This window comes from Hemitrygon akajei, chromosome 6, assembly GCF_048418815.1.
Source record: "Hemitrygon akajei chromosome 6, sHemAka1.3, whole genome shotgun sequence".
NCBI classification, from domain to species: domain Eukaryota; kingdom Metazoa; phylum Chordata; class Chondrichthyes; order Myliobatiformes; family Dasyatidae; genus Hemitrygon; species Hemitrygon akajei.
In genome coordinates, this window is record NC_133129.1 from 54,842,018 (window position 1) to 54,863,472 (window position 21,455).

Genomic DNA, 21,455 nt, shown 5'->3' on the forward strand with positions numbered 1-21,455 from the left:
TGAGTTTATCTTGTGTAAAAATATCTGGAAAAATAGTTCCAAATTGAAAGATCAGAAAGCTAGAAACATGGAAAACCTACAGCACAATACAGGCTCTTTGGCCCACAAAGTTGTGCCGAACATGTCCCTACCTTAGAAATTACGAGGCTTACCTATAAGCCTCTATTTTACTAAGCTCCATGTACCTATCTAAAAGTCTCTTAAGAGACCCTATTGTATCCACCTCCACCATTGCTGGCAGCCCATTCCATGCACTCACCACTCTCTCTAGATATAAAACATACCCCTGACATCTCCTCTGTACCTACTCTGTACCTTCCTATGATTCCCTACTGTGCGGAGCTGTTTGACCACAGTAGGCAGATTACTGTAGATTTCGCACTACAGAGCGCACCTGATTAAAAGCCGCTGGCTCTAATTTTAGAAAGAAAATCAATTTTGTACTTGTACAAGCCGCACCGGATTTTAGGCCGCACCGGATTTTAAGCCGCAGGTGTCCCACGTTGTAATATGAGATATTTACACAGAAAGATATTACACGTGAGGATTTTTTAACTTTTAATTAAATCCATATGGTAACATAAACAAATACATATTGCAAATGCTTTTTTTTCGAACCGTGCCTGTAACGCGGCTACTTTTAAATATACATACGTATCGGTAACACACAAATTACGTTGCGTATACTTTTTTACTGAACAACATTCCAATATCTCCTAACGACTGGTAAAAAATATATATACTGCAGCCTACCAAGAAAAGTTATTGATCGCCTTTAACTTAAAAGCAGCGTTCGCTCAGATCTAATGCCGCTCGCCCCCACCTTCCCGTTTATTGCAAACCGGTATTTCCCACAAGACGCGGCAAAATCGGATGTGACGTCATAGCATCCCGGGATGTAGTACAGAAAACAAATATACTTAAAACACTTCTAACTTTAACTAGAAAATACTAACAAATGAATTACTAAGCGAAAATATTATAAACTAAATAACTGCCATAAAGGCAGCACAATGCTTTTCTTCGAGTGTTTTCCATGTTGATGAGGGTGAGTACAAATGACTGATTTACAATAATTTAATTCTGAAAGTGCGCTTGATTTATCGTACAATTTCATTGGACCTCTGTGAACTACTCATCAATTTTATTGGTCTACTGTTACGAGGCAAAATGTTTTTGGCGGCATGAAAAAAAACCATGCATTAGCTACACCGTAGTAAAGGCCGCAGTGTTCAAAGCTGTTCAAAATGTGGGAAAAAAGTAGCGGCTTATAATCCGACATCTACGGTAGTTTAAATTGGCATTATGGTTGGCAGAGATACTGTGGGCTAAAGGGTCTTCTCTTGTTCTACACTGTTCTATGTTCTATGTAATGACTGCCACGTGGAGCAGAAAATTGATTTGCCCTGCACCCTCCCCCTCCCAAATGAATTCAAGCATCTTTTTCTAAAACTTAATTACCGATACAAGAAGAGGCCAAGTCATATGAATGATACTTATAATAATCATCATCACAGGAATACCATTACAGTTAATAGCAAATAGTTGTAAATTGTTAATGTTTGGTCCCATGCTCAGTTTTTATTTTTTTATATATACATACACATAACAATCTAAAATTAGAGACTTCAATTGAAAATTGCCACTCAAGATGCTTAACTTACACTCAAGATACATAAACCAAACACTAAATCAAGAATTTTGCTTCTAAATGCACAGCACCACATTTTTCATTATTTTTTTCTTTCCCTCAAACACCATTATTATTTTATACATGGTTAAAATCTTATGGTTTGGCAGATGAACTTTGCTTTTTTTTTGCTGGAAACCCACAAGCAGACTCATATTCTGAACTACCTAGTTATCTTCATTAGCCAGTAACTTCTAAACAAAAGTTAAAATTTGTCGAGGAACAACAGAGTTGACAAGCTATGGCATGGTGCCGCATAAGCAGCAATTTTTTTTTATACAGCTGCTGCTTCTAACCAAACTAGCTTGCAGTAAACAAATATCTTTGATGCAGGTTTGCATCTACACACAAATGAAAGCAGAAAACATTTCAGAGACTCAAAAATCAGCCAGAGGAGGAGAGGCTATACAGGTGAGAAGAGAAAATTTAAAAACTGAAGGTTCCAAAAAGGAGAGGAAAAGGGATTTTTTGGAAAGAAATCCTAGAATACAGAGCATACACTGACCCCTGAAGGCATGGTGGAGAGTTGAGCTCCAACAATGTAAAGGAGAAGTAGTTTCTGAGGATGCTTTGGTGAACAAGTGAGACCAGGATTAGCAAGGGAAAGTCTACAGAGGAAATAGCTGTGTGGAATGAGCTTCCTGTAGAAGTAGTAGAGGCCAGTTCAGTTGTGTCATTTAAGGTAAAATTGGATAGGTATATGGATAGGAAAGGAGTGGAGGGTTATGGGCTGAGTGCGGGTAGGTGGGACTAGGTGAGATTAAGAGTTCGGCGCGGACTAGGAGGGCCGGAATGACCTGTTTCCGTGCTGTGATTGTTATATGGTTATATGGAAATGGCATAATTCAGAAACCTGGCCTTTTCAGAACAGTGAAATTTCCTTTTGGTCATCAAAAAAAAAAACACAAAAAAAACAGCAAAATGGCCAGAAATGGCTAGAGATCATGTGGTTGCCTTTCACACAACCACCTAAGGTACATACCGGACAAGGTTATGCATGCAAGGCTAGTTCACATGGGATCCAGTAACAGCTAGCAAAGTGTAATATACCACTGGCTTGATGGTAGCAACAAAGCTGATCGTGGAAGACAAGTTCTTCCCGTCTGGATTCTCACGACTAGAGTTGTGTCACAGGGAGCAGTGGTGGGCTCATCGTTTGTCATTTATACTAGGGATTGTGATGAGAATCTACAAGCATGCGTAGGAAGTTTGCAGATGGCTTTATTGCCAGTGAAGGTGTTTACCATAAATGGTGGATCTTGATCAGTTAGGCAAGTAGACCAATGAATGGCAAATTCTGATAAGTACAAGGCTTTGCATTTTGGGAAGTCAAACACAGTAAACAGCTGGACCCTAAAACACGCTGTAGAAGAGTTAAGTAGGAGAATATAGAATAGGAGTACAAGTACACAGCCCTGAAAGTGGCAGACTGAACGGTGGAGAAGGGGTTTAGCACAATAGCCTTCATTAGTCCGGCCAGTGAGTGTGGGAGTTAGGATGTTGTGTTGCAGTCCTAAAGACACGGGTCAGGCTGCATAAGGAGAATTGTGTACTATGTTGGTTGCTCTGTTCTTGGAAGCATATTATTAAGTATGAAAGAATGCACAGGAGATTTACAAGAATATTGCCATGACTCAAGGACCTGACTTAGGCAGGTGAGGATTTCATTCCTTAAGAGTGCAGGGATGACCTTAGGGATGAACAGAATCATAAATACACAGTCTTTGACCCAGATAAAGGAAACAGAAAAACAGGGGCACAGATTTAAACTGAGAGGGGATATGTTTTTTTTTAAATGACCAGAGGAGAAACTTCTTCAAACAGAAGTTCTTGGAATGAACTGCCAGAGGAAGTGGTTGAGGCAGCTACAATAATGTTAAATGATCTTTGGAGAGATAGGCACATGGAGAGGAGAGGCAAACAACAGTGAAGAAGGAGCCAATAGTGGAGGTGATTTAAAGTCACGTTAGGTGAGTAAAATAGACATTAGTAAAGGAAAATGTTTAGGTGACAGGACATAGCCAGTTGGAGCAAAGGTAAGCAAATGGAGATTGTGAAATAAAGCTGACTACGGGAATACTGACGGCTAGATGGGCAGAGTAATAACAGGAGGAGGTCATAAATTGAAGCACTCAATTGAAGGGAGAATGGAGGCAATTACTGCCTGGCAAAGGAAGCAAAGTCCCATTTTTCAAGGTTGAGTTTATTGTTATATGCACGATTACTTGCATGTACAAGTGCAATGAAAGGCTTGCTTGAAGCAGAGACACATGAACAGAGCATTATACAAGTAGGATTCACAAGGGAAAAGAAACAAATTAAATGCAAATTATACACAATTATTACAAGAAAAAAGTACAATTAGAACAAAATATCCATTTTAGTGTAGAGTGTTGCTATACTGAGTTAGTGATCAGAGCTTGCAGGTTAGTTCAAGAATCAAAGGAAGCAGCAGTCCTTGAACCTGGTGAATAACTGGAAGCAACCTTTGCAGACAGAGATGAATCAAGTACTACAATGAAAAGCAGTACTCATGAAATTGTGAAATCCTCATGCAAATAGTGTAACACAAATGCTATCAACTGGTGGGAAAAGGTGCCAGCAAACACTGCTTCCAAGCGTGACACCTGCCAGATAGTTCACCGAACTACTTCTTTCAAGCCTTCCTTCCACCTCCGCAAATATGGTTCTGCGACTGTTGGGAGTCTGTGACCTACATTTTAGTGGTGTACTTTCTGGCCGATTGAGCGATCTGGCACTTGGCTGCCTTCAAGGTGTCTGTGTAAAGGTCTCCGTCTCTTCTCCTGATGGAAAGTCTCTGCGTTTGAATGGTTTCACTCTCCCTCAGTACTATCGGAGGATGGTACCAGAGTAAGGTTTAAATCAAGTCGTCACTTTTTATTGTCATTTTGACCATAAACTGCTGGTACAGTGCACAGCAAAAACAAAACATTCCTCCAGGACCATGGTGCTACATGAAACAACACAAAACTACACTAGACTATGTGAGACAACTCAAGGCTACACTAGACTAAGTAAAACAACACAAAAACTACACTAGACTACAGACCTACATAGGACGACATAAAATGCACAAAACAGTGCAGGGCAGTACAATAATTAATTAATAAATAATAAAGACAATAAGCACAGTAGAGGTCAAATTTCAATATAATAATAAATTATGTAGATGTCAGTCTAGACTCTGGGTATTGAGTCTGATGGCTTGGGGGAAGAAACTGTTACATAGTCTGGTTGTGAGAGCCCGAATGCTTCGGTGCCTTTTCCCAGATGGCAGGAGGGAGAGGAGTTTGTGTGAGGGGTACGTGGGGTCCTTCACAATGCTGTTTGCTTTGTGGGTGCAGCGTGTGGTGTAAATGTCTGTAATGATGGGAAGAGAGACCCTGATGATCTTCTCAGCTGACCTCACTATCCGCTGCAGAGTCTTGCGATCTGAGACAGTGCAATTCCCGAACATACATCCTCTGAAGAATGCGGTGAGGATGGGGAGGTGAGAGATGGACTTTTCTCAGCCTTCACAGAAAGTAGAGACGCTGCTGGGCTTTCTTTGCTATGGAGCTGGTGTTGAGGGACCAGGTGAGATTCTCCGTCAGGTGAACACCAAGAAATTTGGTGCTCTTACCGATCTCAACAGAAGAGCCATCAATGTTCAGCGGGGAGTGGTCGCTCCGTGCTCTTCTGAAGTCAACAACCATCTCTTTTGTTTTGTTCATATTCAGATACAGGTTGTTGGGATTGTGGATCGTGGATACAGGTTTGTGGATTGGGGTTTGTAGTTCACTTTATTATGCATTCCTCATTTCTGGTGGCTCCTTTTTTCTGTCAGTATTTGGGCAATTTAGAATCAGGATGGCCTGCAGATAATGAACACTGAGCTGAACTGAAATATGCCTAGACTATTTTGATTTTGTGTTTTATATTCTGTGTTGCTCACTCGTAGCTTTCTGTTGCTGTTTGTGTGATTTTTTTTTCCCCCCTGCACATAGGGAGTGGGGTTGATGTTTCTCTTTGAATGAGTTCCATGGTTTTTCTTTGTTTCGTGGCCATCTGTGGGGAAGGTGAATGTTAGAGTTGTATACTGCATACATACTTTGAATATGTTTGTATCAGCATAATCAGGGTATCTTTGAATTCTCATTCAAAGTGCTCACCAGTGTCTAATGTAACAATGCATGAGTCAACTGACTTGTTCAAGAATTTCACCTGTGTTGTGCAAAAGATTTTATTTGTGTGCTGTACTGATCTGAGCCATAATTAAGAGGGTCACTGGCCTCTAATGAAAGCCAGCCTCAGGGTGCTGCTTAAACATACAAATTCCACCCCCAAAGGATATGGGTCAAATGTAGGCAAGTGGAATTAGCTTATGATTGGGCATCATGGTTCAGACAGATGAGTTGATCAAAGGGCTAGCAAGAGACTTATCAAAAGCTTATTCATAAAAATGAAATTAACCATGATAGCTGGGAAGGCACAGTGAATCAACAACCATGTATTTTGAAGATATATCAATGAACAAAGATAGTGAACCTCATAACATTATGAGTGAAGGACAAAGTCAAAGCTGAAATTATTGTCATATGCACATGTACAGGTGCAATGAAAAACTTACCTATGGCACCATTACATTCACATGGCATCAGAAGGAATAAAATATTAAATTTCAATACAGATCCCTAAAAACAGCATTAAAAAGTGCTACAATTCATGTGGTACAAATTGGGGTACTAAAAACCAAAATGAATTATGGCACATTTGTACAGGATGTTGGTGGAACAAATCCTCTCCTTGACAGAACTTGCTGATCTTAAAAACAGAGGACAGTCGCCTCTTGATTTTAAACACCAGAGAGTTTACAATAGGTAAATGGTCAGAATGCACATGCATGTGTATTTGCCAAGTCTCAGCAGCAGAGTCCGTCCTCCATTCATCCTGGATCCCTCTGCCATTGGACCAAGATTCTAGATCCGTCAAATGTCACTGCATCACATTCAGAGTGGTAGCTTGTGAGCATAAAACCCCAATTAACAGAGTTCAGACACAGGCTCCACCAATAGCTCAGAAGTGTAGCAGAACTAAGGCATCCTTGATTAGAGAGATGATCCAAGACTAAATGAAGCATTAAGATTACAATTTTGGGCCACAGGAAAGACAAAGTAGACAATAATGCAATTCACAGATATAATGGTTTATAATTACAAAGAAAAAGTTTGTTGTTTTTTTTAAACACCCCCCCCCCCCCCCAAAGTAACAGGTTTTAATCAAACTATCACCTTTTTTGCATGTTTGAAAGTGACAAACCTAGAGTTTTACAGCTGCTGGTTAAATGATGGATTTTTAAATGCAGAATGATGGCTTAACTTAAAAAAAACCTGCAAGGGCTCATTAAAAGAAACAGTGTCATTGATTTTACTAAATATAGAACAGAATTAAAAGAGAAAATCAAGCCAGTTTACATTATGTCACTACTTCTTGTTATGTTCATTGGATCCTCAATTTCCTCCCTTGCAGATCCCAATCAGTTCGGATTGACACCAACATTTCTTCTATAATCTCCATCAGCATAGGTGCACCACAAGGCTGTGTGCTTAGATCCCTGTTCTACTTGCTTTTATGACTGTGTGGCTGAGCACACCTCCAATGCCACATTTAAGTTTGCTGATGACAACACTATCATAGGCTGAATCAAAGGTGGTGATGAATCAGCATATAGGAGGGAGACTGAAAAGCTGGCTGAATGGTGCCATAACAACCACCTCTCATTCAATGTCAGCAAGACCAAGGAGCCAATTATTGCCTTCAGGAGGATGAAACCACAGATCCATGCATCAGTCCTCATTGGGAGATCAGAGGTGGAGGGGTTCAACAAATTTAAATTCCTCAGTGTTATCATTTCAGAGGGCTTACCCTGGGCCAGCAAGTGTCATTACACCTCTACTTCTTTAGGAGTCTGTGAAGATTCAGCATGTCATCTAAAATTCTGATAAACTTCTAATGTGTGGTGGACAGTACATTGACTGGCTGCATCACAGCATGGTATGGAAACTCCAATGCCCTTTAACAGAAAAATCCTACAAAAATTAGTAGACATGGCCCAGTCTATCACAGGTAGACCACTTCCCACAATTGAGCACATCTACACAGATCATTGTCACGGGAAAGCAGCAACCATCATCAGGGACTCCCACCACCCTGGTCAAGCTCTCTTCTTGCTACTGCCATCACGAAGGTGGTACTGGAGCCTCAGGACTCACACCACCAGGTTCAGGAGCAGTTATCACCCCTCAACCATCAGGCTCTTGAACCAAATGGGATAACTTCACTCAACTTTACTTACCCGATGACTGAACTGTTCCCACAACCTATGGACTTGATTTCAAGGACTCGTCATCTCCTATTCTCAATATTTACTTCTTATTATTACTTCTTCCTATTTGTATTTCACAGCTTGTTGTCTTTTGCACACTGGCTGGATGCTCATTTGGTGTGCTTTCATTGATTCGATTATGGTTATTATTCTACTATGGATTTAATGAGTATGCCCACAAGAGAATTAATCTCAGGGCTGTATATGCTTACATATATGTACTTTGATAATAAATTTACTTTGAACTTGCGAGTAACATGCATTCAGGTGAGTAATGCAGAAATCAATAACGGAAGTGGACAAAGTACTGTGGAAATTTACTGTGCAAAAGGGCAGTTGACCATATGTGCCATTGTGAAACTTGCATGTGCACAAATGTAGATTCTTCCTATGACGACACCACAAGCATGGGGTCCTGATTAGAATCTGCCTTCTTCCAGTTTCTTAAAGTATTCTCAGGTTTACATCATTTCTCCTTAAAGTTATTCACTTACCGAGTCACAATCAAGTAAAAACATGTGAATGTTTGGGTGAAGCAAATGGGCGATGAGTAAATACAATTCGCAATAGGCCACAAAGTGTCCAATTTCTCTGTGTTCTTTTAAGATCATTATGACATTTTGTCCACCTGGACAAAAAAGACACATACGTTCAAATGCTGTTCATAGACTTCAGTTCAGCATTCAAAACAATCATCCCTCAGAAACTGATTGGAAAGCTGAGCCTACTAGGCCTGAACACCTCCCTCTGCAAATGGATACTAGACTGCCTGACTGGGAGACCTCAGTCAGTCTGGATCAGAGACAGATTCTCCACCACCATCGCACTGAGCACAGGGGCTCCCCAGGGCTGTGTGCTCAGTCCACTGCTGACCCACAAATGTACTGCAACACACAGCTCTAACCACATCAAGTTCACCGATGACACGACCGTGGGGATCTCATCATCAAGAACAATGAGTCAGCATACAGAGAGGAGGTGCAGCGGCTAATGGACTGGTGCAGTGCCAACAACCTGTCTCTGAATGTGAACAAAACAAAAGAGATGGTTGTTGACTTCAGGAGGGCACGGAGCGATCACTCCCCACTGAATATCGACGGCTCCTCGGTAGAGATTGTTAAAGAGCACCAAATTTCTTGGTGTTCACCTGGCGGAGAATCTCACCTGGTCCCTCAACATCAGCTCCATAGCAAAGAAAGCCCAACAGCGTCTCTACTTTCTGCAAAGTCTGAGGAAAGTCCATCTCATAGACATAGAATAGTACAGCACATTACAGGCCCTTCCGACCCTCAAACCCTGCCTCCCATATAACCCCCCACCTTAAATTCCTCCATATACCTGTCTAGTAGTCTCTTAAACTTCACTATCTGCCTCCACCACTGACTCAGGCAGTGCATTCCACACACCAACCACTCTCTGAAAGATTGGAGCAACTGGGCTTGTATACACTGGAATTTAGAAGGATGAGAGGGGATCTGATTGAAACATAAAAGATTATTAAGGGATTGGACACACTGGAGGCAGGAAGCATGTTCCCGCTGAGAATGTGAAGAGTGTAAGGGGTACGTGTAGAAGGGGTGGACGAGGGGTAAGTGTAGCAAAATATGTAGACAGGACCAGTGGGAGGATACGTTATTGGGGAAGCAGCTAAGATAAGATTCCAGATAGCAGGTGGCAACCACAAAGAAAAGGGAACCTGCGACCACAAGACAATGTGTTTGGCAAAGTATTTTAAGCCATATACCTATTTTGAGTGTTTTGCTTGCGTCCGTATGCATTCCGAGTATTACGCTTGCGTCTATGCTTATTCTGAGTATTTCGCGTGCTTAGCTATGCAATAGCCAATCAATTGATGAATTTGAATCGGTAACCATATTTGCGAATGTAGTACCCTGCTTTTGGGTTTAAGTATGACCTTTGTAAACCGACAAATTGGAAGTTGGCTACCTTACGCCCGAAGTGCGTGGGGCTGCGAACTCCTCTCTGAATAAAAACCGTTTCAGAGGTAATTTCGTGTCTCTGGTGTTTTTCCTCAACTGAGCAGGTTAATAATTTCAGGTTGACACCGCTGATGGGTGAATCCAGAGCTAGAGGCCACAGTTTAAGAATAAGGGGTAGGCCATTTAGAACAGAGATGCGGAAAAACTTTTTCACCCAGAGAGTGGTGGATATGTGGAATGCTCTGCCCAGAAGGCAGTGGAGGCCAAGTCTCTGGATGCTTTCAAGAGAGAGTTAGATAGAGCTCTTATAGATAGCGGGGTCAAGGGATATGGGGAGAGGGCAGGAACGGGGATTGTGTATGATCAGCCATGATCACAGCGAATGGCGGTGCTGGCTAGAAGGGCCAAATGGCCTACTCCTGCACCTACGTTCTATTGTCTATTGAGTGAAAAACCTTCCTCTAATATCCCCCTTGAACTTCCCTCCCCTTACCTTAAAGCCATATCCTCTTGTACTGAGCAGTGGTGCCCTGGGGAAGAGGTGCTGGCTGTCCACTCTGTCTATTCCTCTTAATATCTTGTACACCTTTATCATGTCTCTTCTCATCCTCCTCCTCTCCAAAGAGTAAAGCCCTAGCTCCCTTAATCTCTGATCATACTCCATACTCTCTAAACCAGGCAGCATCCTGGTAAATCTCCTCTGTACCCGTTCCAATGCTTCCACATCCTTCCTATAGTAAGGCGACCAGAACTGGACACAGTACTCCATTAGTTGTTCTGCAAGATCTCCCACCCTCCATCCTCATCACATTCTACAGGGGTTGTATTGAGAGCATCCTGAGCAACTGCATCACTGCCTGGTTTGGAAATTGCACCATCTCGGATCGCAAGACCCTGCAGCGGATAGTGAGATCAGCTGAGAAGATCATTGGGGTCTCTCTTCCCACCATTACATTTATACTGCACGCTGCATCCATAAAGCAAACAGCATTATGAAGGACCCCACGCACCCCTCATACAAACTCTTCTCCCTCCTGCCATCTGGGAAAAGGCACCGAAGTATTCAGGCTCTCACGACCAGACTATGTAATAGTTTCTTCCCCCAAGCCATCAGACTCCTCAATACCCAGAGCCTGGACTGACACCAACATACTGCCCTCTACTGTGCCTATTGTCTTGTTTATTATTTATTGTAATGCCTGCACGGTTTTGTGCACTTTATGCAGTCTGTAGGTCTGTAGTCTAGTGCAGTTTTTTTTTTCTGTGTTGTTTTTACATAGTTCAGTGTAGTTTTTGTACTGTTTCATGTAGCGCCATGGTCCTGAAAAATGTTGTCTCGTTTTTACTGAGTACTGTACCAGCAGTTATGGTTGAAATGACAATAAAAAGTGACTTGACTTGAAAGCCTGGAGGCTGGTTCAAGAAAACTAAGTTACATCATGTGTCAGAACTTGACATCAAATGGTGACTTCAAAGCACTTGAGAGTTTTGAAGGAGGTAAAAGCAGAAATACTTCTGAGAAAAGTAATAGGACATGGAAACCAAGTTTGATTGTCCTAGAGTTTCTGGAAAGAAAGTTGCACATGTTCATGGTACATAACTCACAACTGCTGACACTGAGTTGGGGCTTCGCTTTAAGAGGCTAGTCAGACGTGATGACGTTGTTATGCAAGATTCTCATCATGCTTTGGTTTTTAAGTTTTGGAGTTCAATAAAATGTGTTACAGGTTTAATTAAACAAAATACCTCGTTGTTTTATTTGTGAAAACCTACACTATTAGTGTCTGAGAGAAAAAAAGCCTTTCATTTCTTTGACTTCAGTATCAGTAACCTGAACTTAATCACCCAGAAGTTGCTTTTAAAAACAGTTGGAGAGATGCATGGATTGGAAGTACAGAAGTCAAAAGCTGCAAATGGGACCAACTTGGATGGGGCACCTTGGTTGGCATGGACCAGTTGAGCTGAGCAGCCAGTTTCCATGCTGTACAACTCCAATTAAGCAATAGAATTGAGCCTGAAGCACAAGATATTATTCAAGTTTAAAAGAGAATTCTGTAGTTACCATGCGACAAGCAGATATTGTCAATTTAAACTATCGCTACAACAAAAACAATATACATAGAGAAAACTGCAGCAGTCTGGAGTTCAATTTAACTACTTTCTACTTTCTTCACATCAAAGCAAATGAAAGGAGTGAAGTATTCTCTTCTCATTTCCTTTCTGCACAGCAGTTGCTGTAATAAAGACAGAAATACACTGAGGTACAAGAATGCAGAATGAGATCAAAAGTGGAAAATACTTGGGGAAGGAACCTCATGTGATCTTAAACTTATCCACTCTAGAACAAGCCTTTACTGATTCACTGTTTTATTCTTTATTATTTTTAAATCAATGCCAGGGCTTTGAACACCACTTCTCTGCAGCAGCATTTGTCCAATTATTGAAAGAACCTCAGGACTGTACTTCAAAACATTTATTAATGTATACATGTTCCATTACTAAAGTTTAACTACATTAGCAACACAAGACTTTAATGTAACTTTTCCTTAACTCTCTGCACATAATGCAGGACAAAGCGTGTCTTCATGTGTGCCTACAAAGGGAGGGGAGGAAGTCAATGTTTAATTTTAATGACTAATCAATTAATTTATTGATTATATCTGTGTAAAATAGTGTCTACTGTACAATTGACATACAACTAATGCTAAAATGTTGGGGGCATTATAAAGCTTGCAGATAAATACAGAAATACCTTTTGTGGTTGATAGGGAGAAAGCTGAACACTGTAAAATACCAATGGAAGTCAACTGATAAGACAGATGAACTCAGTTTAGAAAAGATGTAAACAACTGCATTTGAAGAACTCAAATAAATAAAATGGCAAGATATTGACCGGTGAAGTGGAACAGAGGGATCTGTCCAAGGGTACAGGATAGGTTGATAAACTGTATTCCAGAAGTTCTACCAGATTAGCCACAGCACAGCACAAGAACAATATTTAAGAAATGTGTAAAGACCAGCTTCAGTATGGTAGACCATTCTACATACTATATCATTGAAAGGACAGGAAGGCACCAGAAGTGCTGCAGAGGAAATTTATCAGACGTTGCCAGTTATAAAGGAACCTGGATGGGCAGCAGTTGTCTCTTTGGAACAGAGGAGGTAGAGAGATTAAATGAAGGTGTTTAGAAGTTTCTCAGAGAACTGAAAGGAGATCACAAGGGGCAATGATTTGAAATAATATTGTACGAAGTCAAACAAGACTCAGTCATACCAAAGGTATCAAGATATTTTACTGAGAACAGAACCTACTCAGCTTCTACACTCACATGGTAAACTTGTCTGCATATTTTTATTTGCTGGTGTTCAATCTACTGGCTTTCAGACCTCTCTGAAATTGTAGCGATGGCTCCTTAGATGCCCTGCCTCTTTTGCTGCTCTACAAATGCAAATTTTACCAATTTGTTTCAGTTTTGATAATGGTGAAGGTGGGTGTTAATGCTAGCTGTTGCTAGACATGTCCAGGTACAACTTACCAATTTTAATGCAGTATGTTGCTATATATGCCCCGCTTGGTGGCGCAATAATATCAGCGCTGGACTCCGGAGCAAAGGTTCCCGAGTTCGAATGCAAGCCGGATTGAGCATCAAGCTAGCAACTTGGCCTCGTAAAAACAAGAATAGCTGCTACGGAAACACTGTCAAAAGACGGTGCCTCAATAACTCTATTGCCAAGTTAAGGGCTATTCTTCTGTTGCTATATGTACAAGACCACAATTGTTTGGCAAGAGAAATTTGGTATTTCAGAGTCACAGAATATGAAACAAGTCCCTGGACACTGACACTGCACCAAACATGAAATACCCGTTATTTCATGTTTGAAATAATGTCCTGACGAAGGGTCTCGGCCCAAAATGTCAACAGTGCTTCTCCCTATAGATGCTGCCTGGCCTGCTGTGTTCCACCAGCATTTTGTGTGTGTTGTATGAAATACCCGTTTCCCACTAAACCAGCTTTATTTTCCCACATTCCCATCAACCCTCCTTGCACTTTAGGAAGAAAGCAAAATACCTGAGAGAAACTCAAGCAAATCACCAGAACACACAAACTCCACACAGCCAACAGCAGAGTCAGGATTGAACCTGTCTCTCTCAAACTCTAAGGCAGTGGTACCCAAAAGAGTGTGAAATGCAAATGAGCATCTCCTTCACAAAATCAGATTGATTAATGATTGGGAAATGGACAATATCAGGGCAAACAAGAAATACATACTTAAAGAAAATGAGAGCTATGACAGAGAAACTGAAATAACATTTCTGAAAACAGAACTCAAATCTTTACAAATATAACTGTTTAACATCCAAAAAAGTATATTGAACTTCTTGACTAGCAAGTCAAAGTTCAGAGCAAGGCTGACAACAATTGGCACTGGTAGATTACAATAATAGGTTAACAGAGCATCACTGGTAGGTAGGTAGGTAGGTACCAGGGTACTCCTGGTGAATTAGGTCGTTAATTACTTGTTTAAACAGGGTTGTTCCCAGTTAACAATTGGTAAGTTAACAAGGTACACATGGTAAAGGTGAGTGATATGAAAATTAAAGGTCGAGCTGATGGATATGAAAAAGAGTATAGATTACTGGTGAGCAAGATGTGATTGCTAGTTTAGATTCGATGGGCAGATTAATGTTGGCCAGAAAGAATGACAACCTACAAATCAGTGAATTCATATGAATCAGGACAGTGGAAGCAGACAGACTCATTGTCTTTAATCTTGCTGCATGCTTGGGGGATGGAGGCTGCCATTTTGTGAAGACACTATTCTCCATTTTGAGAGCTTGACATGCTGGGCTTGATCAATGTTTTAAGGAAGAGACAATGATACTTCAGGAAATGTGCTGGACTGGAGATCATTTCCAAATAAGAAGTTACTTGTGAGATGTCCTTTGGTTGGCTATAACATGCAGGTTTGTGAATATTGGGGTTGATGCCTGCCTGAAGTGATTCGAGAACAAAGAGCCATAAATTATCGACTGTCACTTGATGGGAAAAGGGCAATATACTGATGCTGGCTTGGAGCAGAGCCAATAACAAGGTGTTAAAGGACAGACACAGGACCTGTGGCCAATGACACTGGAATGCGATATTTGAATTGATAAGGAATGGATCAAAGCGGATGCTTTGGGTGTGCTGGTACATCGCAGATACAAGTGCAAGCAACCCTGTGTGAAACATGTGGTGAGTGAATTGGTATAATGAGGAACACCTGGTCAGCGTAAACTCTTTTGTCTGGGTAATATATTTGCTATTCTTTGACTATTCAAGAGAGTCAGGGATACTTAGCGGGTGTGCTCACAGGTATTTAGTGCATGAATTCACATAAAGGTACTTGTCAGTAAATACAGATCCCTCTGTGCCTCACTAATCATCATTATAAGTAGTTTCTTTTGTTTACAACATTGATTTCTTCTTCTGTAATCAGAAGTATGAGAAACAAGGACAAGTGATGAAATGTGTGGCTTGCTCAACTTGAATCTATGGCAATAACTTAGCAACATTACACTGGATAGTGACAACACACCCCCATTATCCTCAAGCTCACAGTACATCCCAGAGGCTTCACATGCACTCAGCACCTACAGATTATCTCGTGCATTAGCAGTGCTGGTCAATGTTGATCTACAAGGTCCCAGAAGATTGACTGGTCTGAAAAGTAAAAGCCCATGGAATCAGAGGGAAAATGGCATAATGAATCTAAAATTAACTCAGTGAGAGGAATCAACGGGGTTAAAGCCAATGTCATCTTATTAACCGGGTGGGTTCACAGTAACGTTAGACAATGCTCACTCAAGAAAAAAAGTTGTTGATTTACTTGATGCTAAAATGCAGGGAACATCACAAAGTCTAGAGATTGATACAGAAATTGCTTTTGTGATTATCAATGGGCAAGCAGCTGGCCAGATGACAGATGAACTTTAATCCCAGAAAGCGTGAAGTATTGCACTTGACAATCTCAAATAAATACTGTGAAAAGGAAAGACACTTATAAGTGAAATGGAGCAGAGACACCTAGGAATATGTGAGAGAGTAGCAGTTACGTTGATAAAAGAATGTCTTTAAAAAGTTCTACCAGACTGGCAAAGGTATGGAACAGGAAGATCACGTAGGAAATGAGTAAACTACTAGCTTGGCCACAGCTAGAATATGTTGCACAATTCTAAGAACCACGTCATCGAAAGGCCTTTTTGAAGTGGTTCAGAGGAAGTTTGGATCAGCAGTTGTCACTTCCAAACAGAGGAAATTGAGAAAGGTTTAATTAAGGTGTCCAGGAATTTGAGGAAGCTGAAAGAGGAGGCTGACAAAGACAAAGATTTGAAATAGAGAAACTGGAGCAGTTTTGGGCCAATAGGGCAGCAGAGACAGAAATGTTCTTATCTGCAACGTACAGTGCAATTGACCATGAATAGGAAAGTGGAATTAGAGAAGATAAGATTTACTTTAATAGCTGGCATTACAGTCCAGGCACTACTGCCTCCTTTTGAGCTGTAAATTTTAACAACTTTGATACCAATAGCCTCATTCCTATTCTGACCTTATAGTCAACTGAAAGTAATGTAACCGAGAAATGCCCCAATATAAAACACATGTACAAACCACATCATGTCTCCAACCCTATTAAATTCCCCAAAAGCTTTGATCTTAATTAACTTTAAGGTGGAATGGTAACAAACACTGTTGTGAAATCTAAGCTTACAAGATTGTGGGGATTATTATGGTTAAATTCAGTTGTCAAGAGAAATGCAAGTTGACTAGGCAAAATCTTCCTATTAGCTGCGTGTGTGAGTTTTTTTTTTAAAAAGAAGAGCTTTCTGGCTCAACTCTTAAGAAATGAGCTTATCTAAAGTGGCATTTTGACTACAAGTACCATAATGAAATGAAATCCTACCTGGTTGGGAGAAAGCAAGATTAATAGGCAGCATAAATAAACAGATTTGCCAGCTCACAGCTCCAGCAATCTGGTTTAATCCTGACCTTGGGTACTGTGTGTTCAGTTTACACATTCTCCCAGGTGCTCCTGCTTCCTGCCACCTCCCAAAGACATGAAGTCTAGAAGATTAATTGTCAGTGCAGGCAATCTTGAGGGGAGTTAACAGGAACACAGGGAGAATAAATGGGATAAGTGAAGGATTAGAGTAAATGGGTGTGTGATAGTTGCCATGGGTTCCGCGGTCCAAGAGACTCGTTTTCATGCCACGACTTTACGGCTATGATCAATTTCCACAGGGCAAGGGAGGGTGGTGCAGAAGATCTCTTACATACCATCTTTACTGAATTGAATGTTATGATAAACCTGCATTTCAATGCACTACATTGCATACAGTTGAAAACCTTTAACATTCTTCAAAGTTCCAAGCAGACATGAAGGGAGGAATTCTTCAGCACCATCCTCCCTTGCCCTGGCCCATTTCACATCTTCTATTTCTTTTTTCTAGTCTTCACATTACACAGAAAATGACAGGACCCTGTGGAGTGCTGTAGAACAGGAACACCCAGAGGTACAGTGACATAGTTCCGTGAAAGTGGCAAGAGGTAGAGAGGCCAATGAAGAAAGTGTTTGGTACACTTGCCTTCACTGGTCAGGGTGATGAGTACGAGTTGGGATTTCATTTTGTCAGACATTATTGGGGCCACACTTGGGAGTATGATTTGCTGTTCTGGTCACCTGGCTATAGAAAGAATGTCATTAAGTTTGGAAGGGTGCAAAAAAGATTCACAAGAATGTTACTTTGTGTAGTGAACTTGAGTTATACAAGCCCCCCTTATATACCTCTATATGGTCACCCCCCCCCCCCAGAGCATAGGTGACCATATAGAGGTTACCTGTGCTGAAGGGGGTGACCATATAGAGGTATATAAAATTACAAGGTACACATATTAAGTGGATGGTCAGTCTTTCTTCCAGGTTAGGAGGAATCTCAAACTGGAAGACCCAGAATTAAGGTGAGACAAAACAAATATTAAGGGGCCATTCCACACACCCACCCACACACACACACACACACACACACACACACACACACACACACACACACACACACACACACACACACACACAGAGTGAGAGTGAAATCACAAAGGAAGTAGTAGAAGCAGGTACAGTACAATAGCAACATTTAGAAGATATGTGAGCAGGTCCCTCAACAGGAAGGGTTTGGGTCAAATGAAAGCAAATTGGACTAGGTCAGGTGGGCAACTTAGTCAGCATGGACGAGATGGGCCAAATGGCCTGCTTCTGTGCTGTATACTTGTACAAAAACCCATGACTCTACAGCAAGGCTTTCAGAACTTTAAATGTAGGTGAATTTACTTTTCAATAATGTGATCACAAATAGTAAGATTGAGTCACATCTGGCAGTTTCTTTTAGGGAATCAGGCTCCACACAAGCTCGAAGACTCTTGACTTCAAGAAAATACAAACAAAAAGTAGTATTGGTGGTGGTCATGAGAGTGGCGAAACGACAATCAGACGCAACCCGAGCGATAGCGGGGGTCAGGGCAAACTATCCCAGCTACAGGACTTAAGGCATGCTCTTGGGTTGATGAAATCTAGACCAGACACCGGGAGCTGAGGCGCCGTAGCAAATGAACTTTACACGGTGTTAAGCTGCTTTATCATCGCAATCCCCTCCCCTTCCCTCGTGATTTGTAGAGAAAAAAGCACCAGACTTCACCTATACCTAATAAGGCTAAGGGTCCGGGTCGCATCTGAAATTTATGTTGCAATGTAGCAGATAAAAGGAACACTGCTCGGCGTCTTTCCAAACTCTACCTTTGCGTTCCAATGAATATTTATTAATTGCAATAATGCAGTTTACTCACATACGGGGTCGTCCATTCTCAAGGGTCTAGCGAGGCGGATGCTCTTGGGAATAGTATTGTCAATCAGTTCGTCAATACTCTAGCAGTGCAAAACAAAAAAAATGAAATACATTAAAAGCAATTCCAGGAAAAAATGCAAAACTGTAAACACTTTCCAACCAAAACTTTAAATTGTAAAGTTGCAAATTACTCCCCCCCCCCATCTTCAGTTGCTGCTGAGTTTTTAAAACAAGCGTTTCTTATCAAGTGGAAATCCGAAAAAAATGCTCCCAACCACTTGATCTGGAAGTTGCAACATTACATGCACTTTGGGGACTTGCTCGGGGATACCCTCCGACCACTTTAAACTTGAAGTAAAACAGGGAGCAGTAAAGAATAGTGAGAGAAGAGATTTTTTTTTACCGCCACTCCTAACGTGTCCAGCATTTCTCTCTTTTCTTTGTCTCCGGGTCCGATGTGTCTCTCTGAGAAGTCATCGTGCCTTGGGAGGATGTTGTCCATCAGCCTTGCCCGGTTTGCAGAGGTGGTGGCCAGAGCTCGTACGCTCCCGCTTGAGGCATCTTGTTTTCCTCCACAGTTTGTGCTTAAAACCAGCAGTCTGCCTGGTGCGAGCCTCCCTCCTCCAAGTTTCTGGCAGGTGTGGGTTAGACTACGACCAGCTGCCAGGAATCCCCAGGATTTCACACAGCATTGCATTCTCGCCAGCTCACTGCGCTCACTTTTCAGATTAAAAAATCACTTGGGGTAATGAACTAAACCGTAAGCGGAGCGACTCTGCTTTATATATCAACGTCCAATCAAGTGCCTCCGTAACCATGACGTACGGACAAGCCCCCCAAACATTATATTTTAATGCAAGCATTTGTTTTTCCTTCAAACTAACTCTCTTTCGGGTACAGTTGAGAATTCTGGCAGTCGTGCAGCTCTGTATTTGCATGCATCGCATGTTCTAGGGTCTGAAAAAGCAGCTTGCATTGCAAGATATTCAGAAGGGAAGGTGGTAATACTTCTCAGTCACGCATACTATCGGGCATTTGCAACTTCTAGTGCCATCTGCTGGGAACAGGTCGAATGTGCTATTGTGGAAATGAATCTCACGTCAGGTATGGTACTATTTTCCAGAAATTATTCACAATATGTACAGTTAATACATTAGAATAATGAGATACAGTGTGAAATAGCCCTTCAAACCATGCAGCCCATCAATCCCCCAATTTAATCTTAGCCTACTCATGGGACAAGTTATCACGATACAACCTACCAACCAGTACATCTGTGGGAGGAAACCAGAGCACCAGGAGGAAACCCACACAGTCATAGGGAGAATGTAAAGACAGTGGCAGGAATTGAGCCCAGGTTGCCGATACTGTAAAGAATTGTGCTACCCACTATGCTACCATATCACCCCAACATATCTATCGACACATAATTACACATCGATTTAATGCATTCGTTTTCAATAGGCATATTTGTGAACAGGAAAATTTCAAATCAAGTCAAATTTATTGTTATGTGCGCAAGGACATTCTGGTGTAGGTATAAAGAAAAACTTGCATGCAACAGCAACAACATGTACGCAGTGGACAGCACACAGCAGATAAATGAAACAAGATAATGGAAAGAAAAGACTGTGCAAAACCAAGACCTCGGTGTAAACACTCAGACGCAATCACATCGTGGGGCCCGGACTTCGGCAACTGAGTTATGGATAGTGGTTAGGCAGGTTGGGACTCTTTTCACTAGAGCGTAGGAGAATAAGAGGTGATCATAGAGAAGTGCATAAAGCCATGAGGTGAATGCCCAGTCGTTTCCCTGGGTGGGGAATCAAGAACTAAAGGACACAGGTTTAGGGTGAAGGGGAAAAGATTTAACAGGCATCAGAGGGGCAACTTTTTCAGCCAAAGGGTGGTCAGCATATGGGATGAGATTCCAGAGGAAGTGATTAAGACAGGTACAGTACATTACCAACACCACTCCTGCTGACAGCTAGGTCCATGTTCTCACCACCCTCTGAGTGAATATGTTCTCCCTCGTATTCCCCCTATCCAATTCACCTTTCACCTTTAACCCATGACCTCTAGTCTCACCCAAACTCAGTGGAAGAAGTCTGCTTGGATTTACCCAACATAATTTTGTATAACTCCATCAAATCTCCACTCACTCTTCAACATCCAAGGGAATGAAACCCTAGCCTGTTCAACCTTTATCAAGTGGTCAGGTAGTTGAGTGGTGTTGCAGCAACAATTTTGCACTCAATGTCAGTCAAACCAAAGGGCTGATTATGGACTTCTGAAAGGGTTAGACGAGGGTAATACACACCAGTCCTTATAGAGGGATGAGAAGTGGAAAAAGAGTGAGCAATTTCAAGTTCCCGGGTGTCAATATCTCTGAGGGTCTATCCTGGGCCCAACATATCAATGCAGTTACAAAGAAGGAATGGCAGTGGCTTTACTTCATTAGGCGTTTGAGGAGATTAGATATGTTATGAAAGACACTTGCAAATTTCTACAGATGTACCAGGGAGAGTATTCCAACTGACTGCATCACCTCCTGGTTGGGGG

General features: G+C 41.5%; 1 protein-coding gene across 2 annotated transcripts in view; it reads right to left on the bottom strand.

The window, feature by feature from the left end:
• Nucleotides 1-19,685, bottom strand: part of gldc (glycine dehydrogenase (decarboxylating)) — a 200,409-nt gene extending 180,724 nt beyond the window's left edge. Inside the window, exons 1-2 of one of the 2 annotated variants that reach the window (XM_073048372.1) lie at nt 19,297-19,685; nt 18,895-18,973 (exon numbers count right to left, since the gene is read on the bottom strand). In XM_073048372.1, the coding sequence (XP_072904473.1) occupies nt 18,895-18,973; nt 19,297-19,590 (373 nt within the window). In that variant the 5' untranslated portion in view covers nt 19,591-19,685. Of the gene's footprint in view, nt 1-18,894; nt 18,974-19,296 lie in introns of those variants that run through there. The other variant, XM_073048373.1, reaches the window with a different exon arrangement.
• Between the last annotated feature and the right edge of the window lie 1,770 nt (nt 19,686-21,455).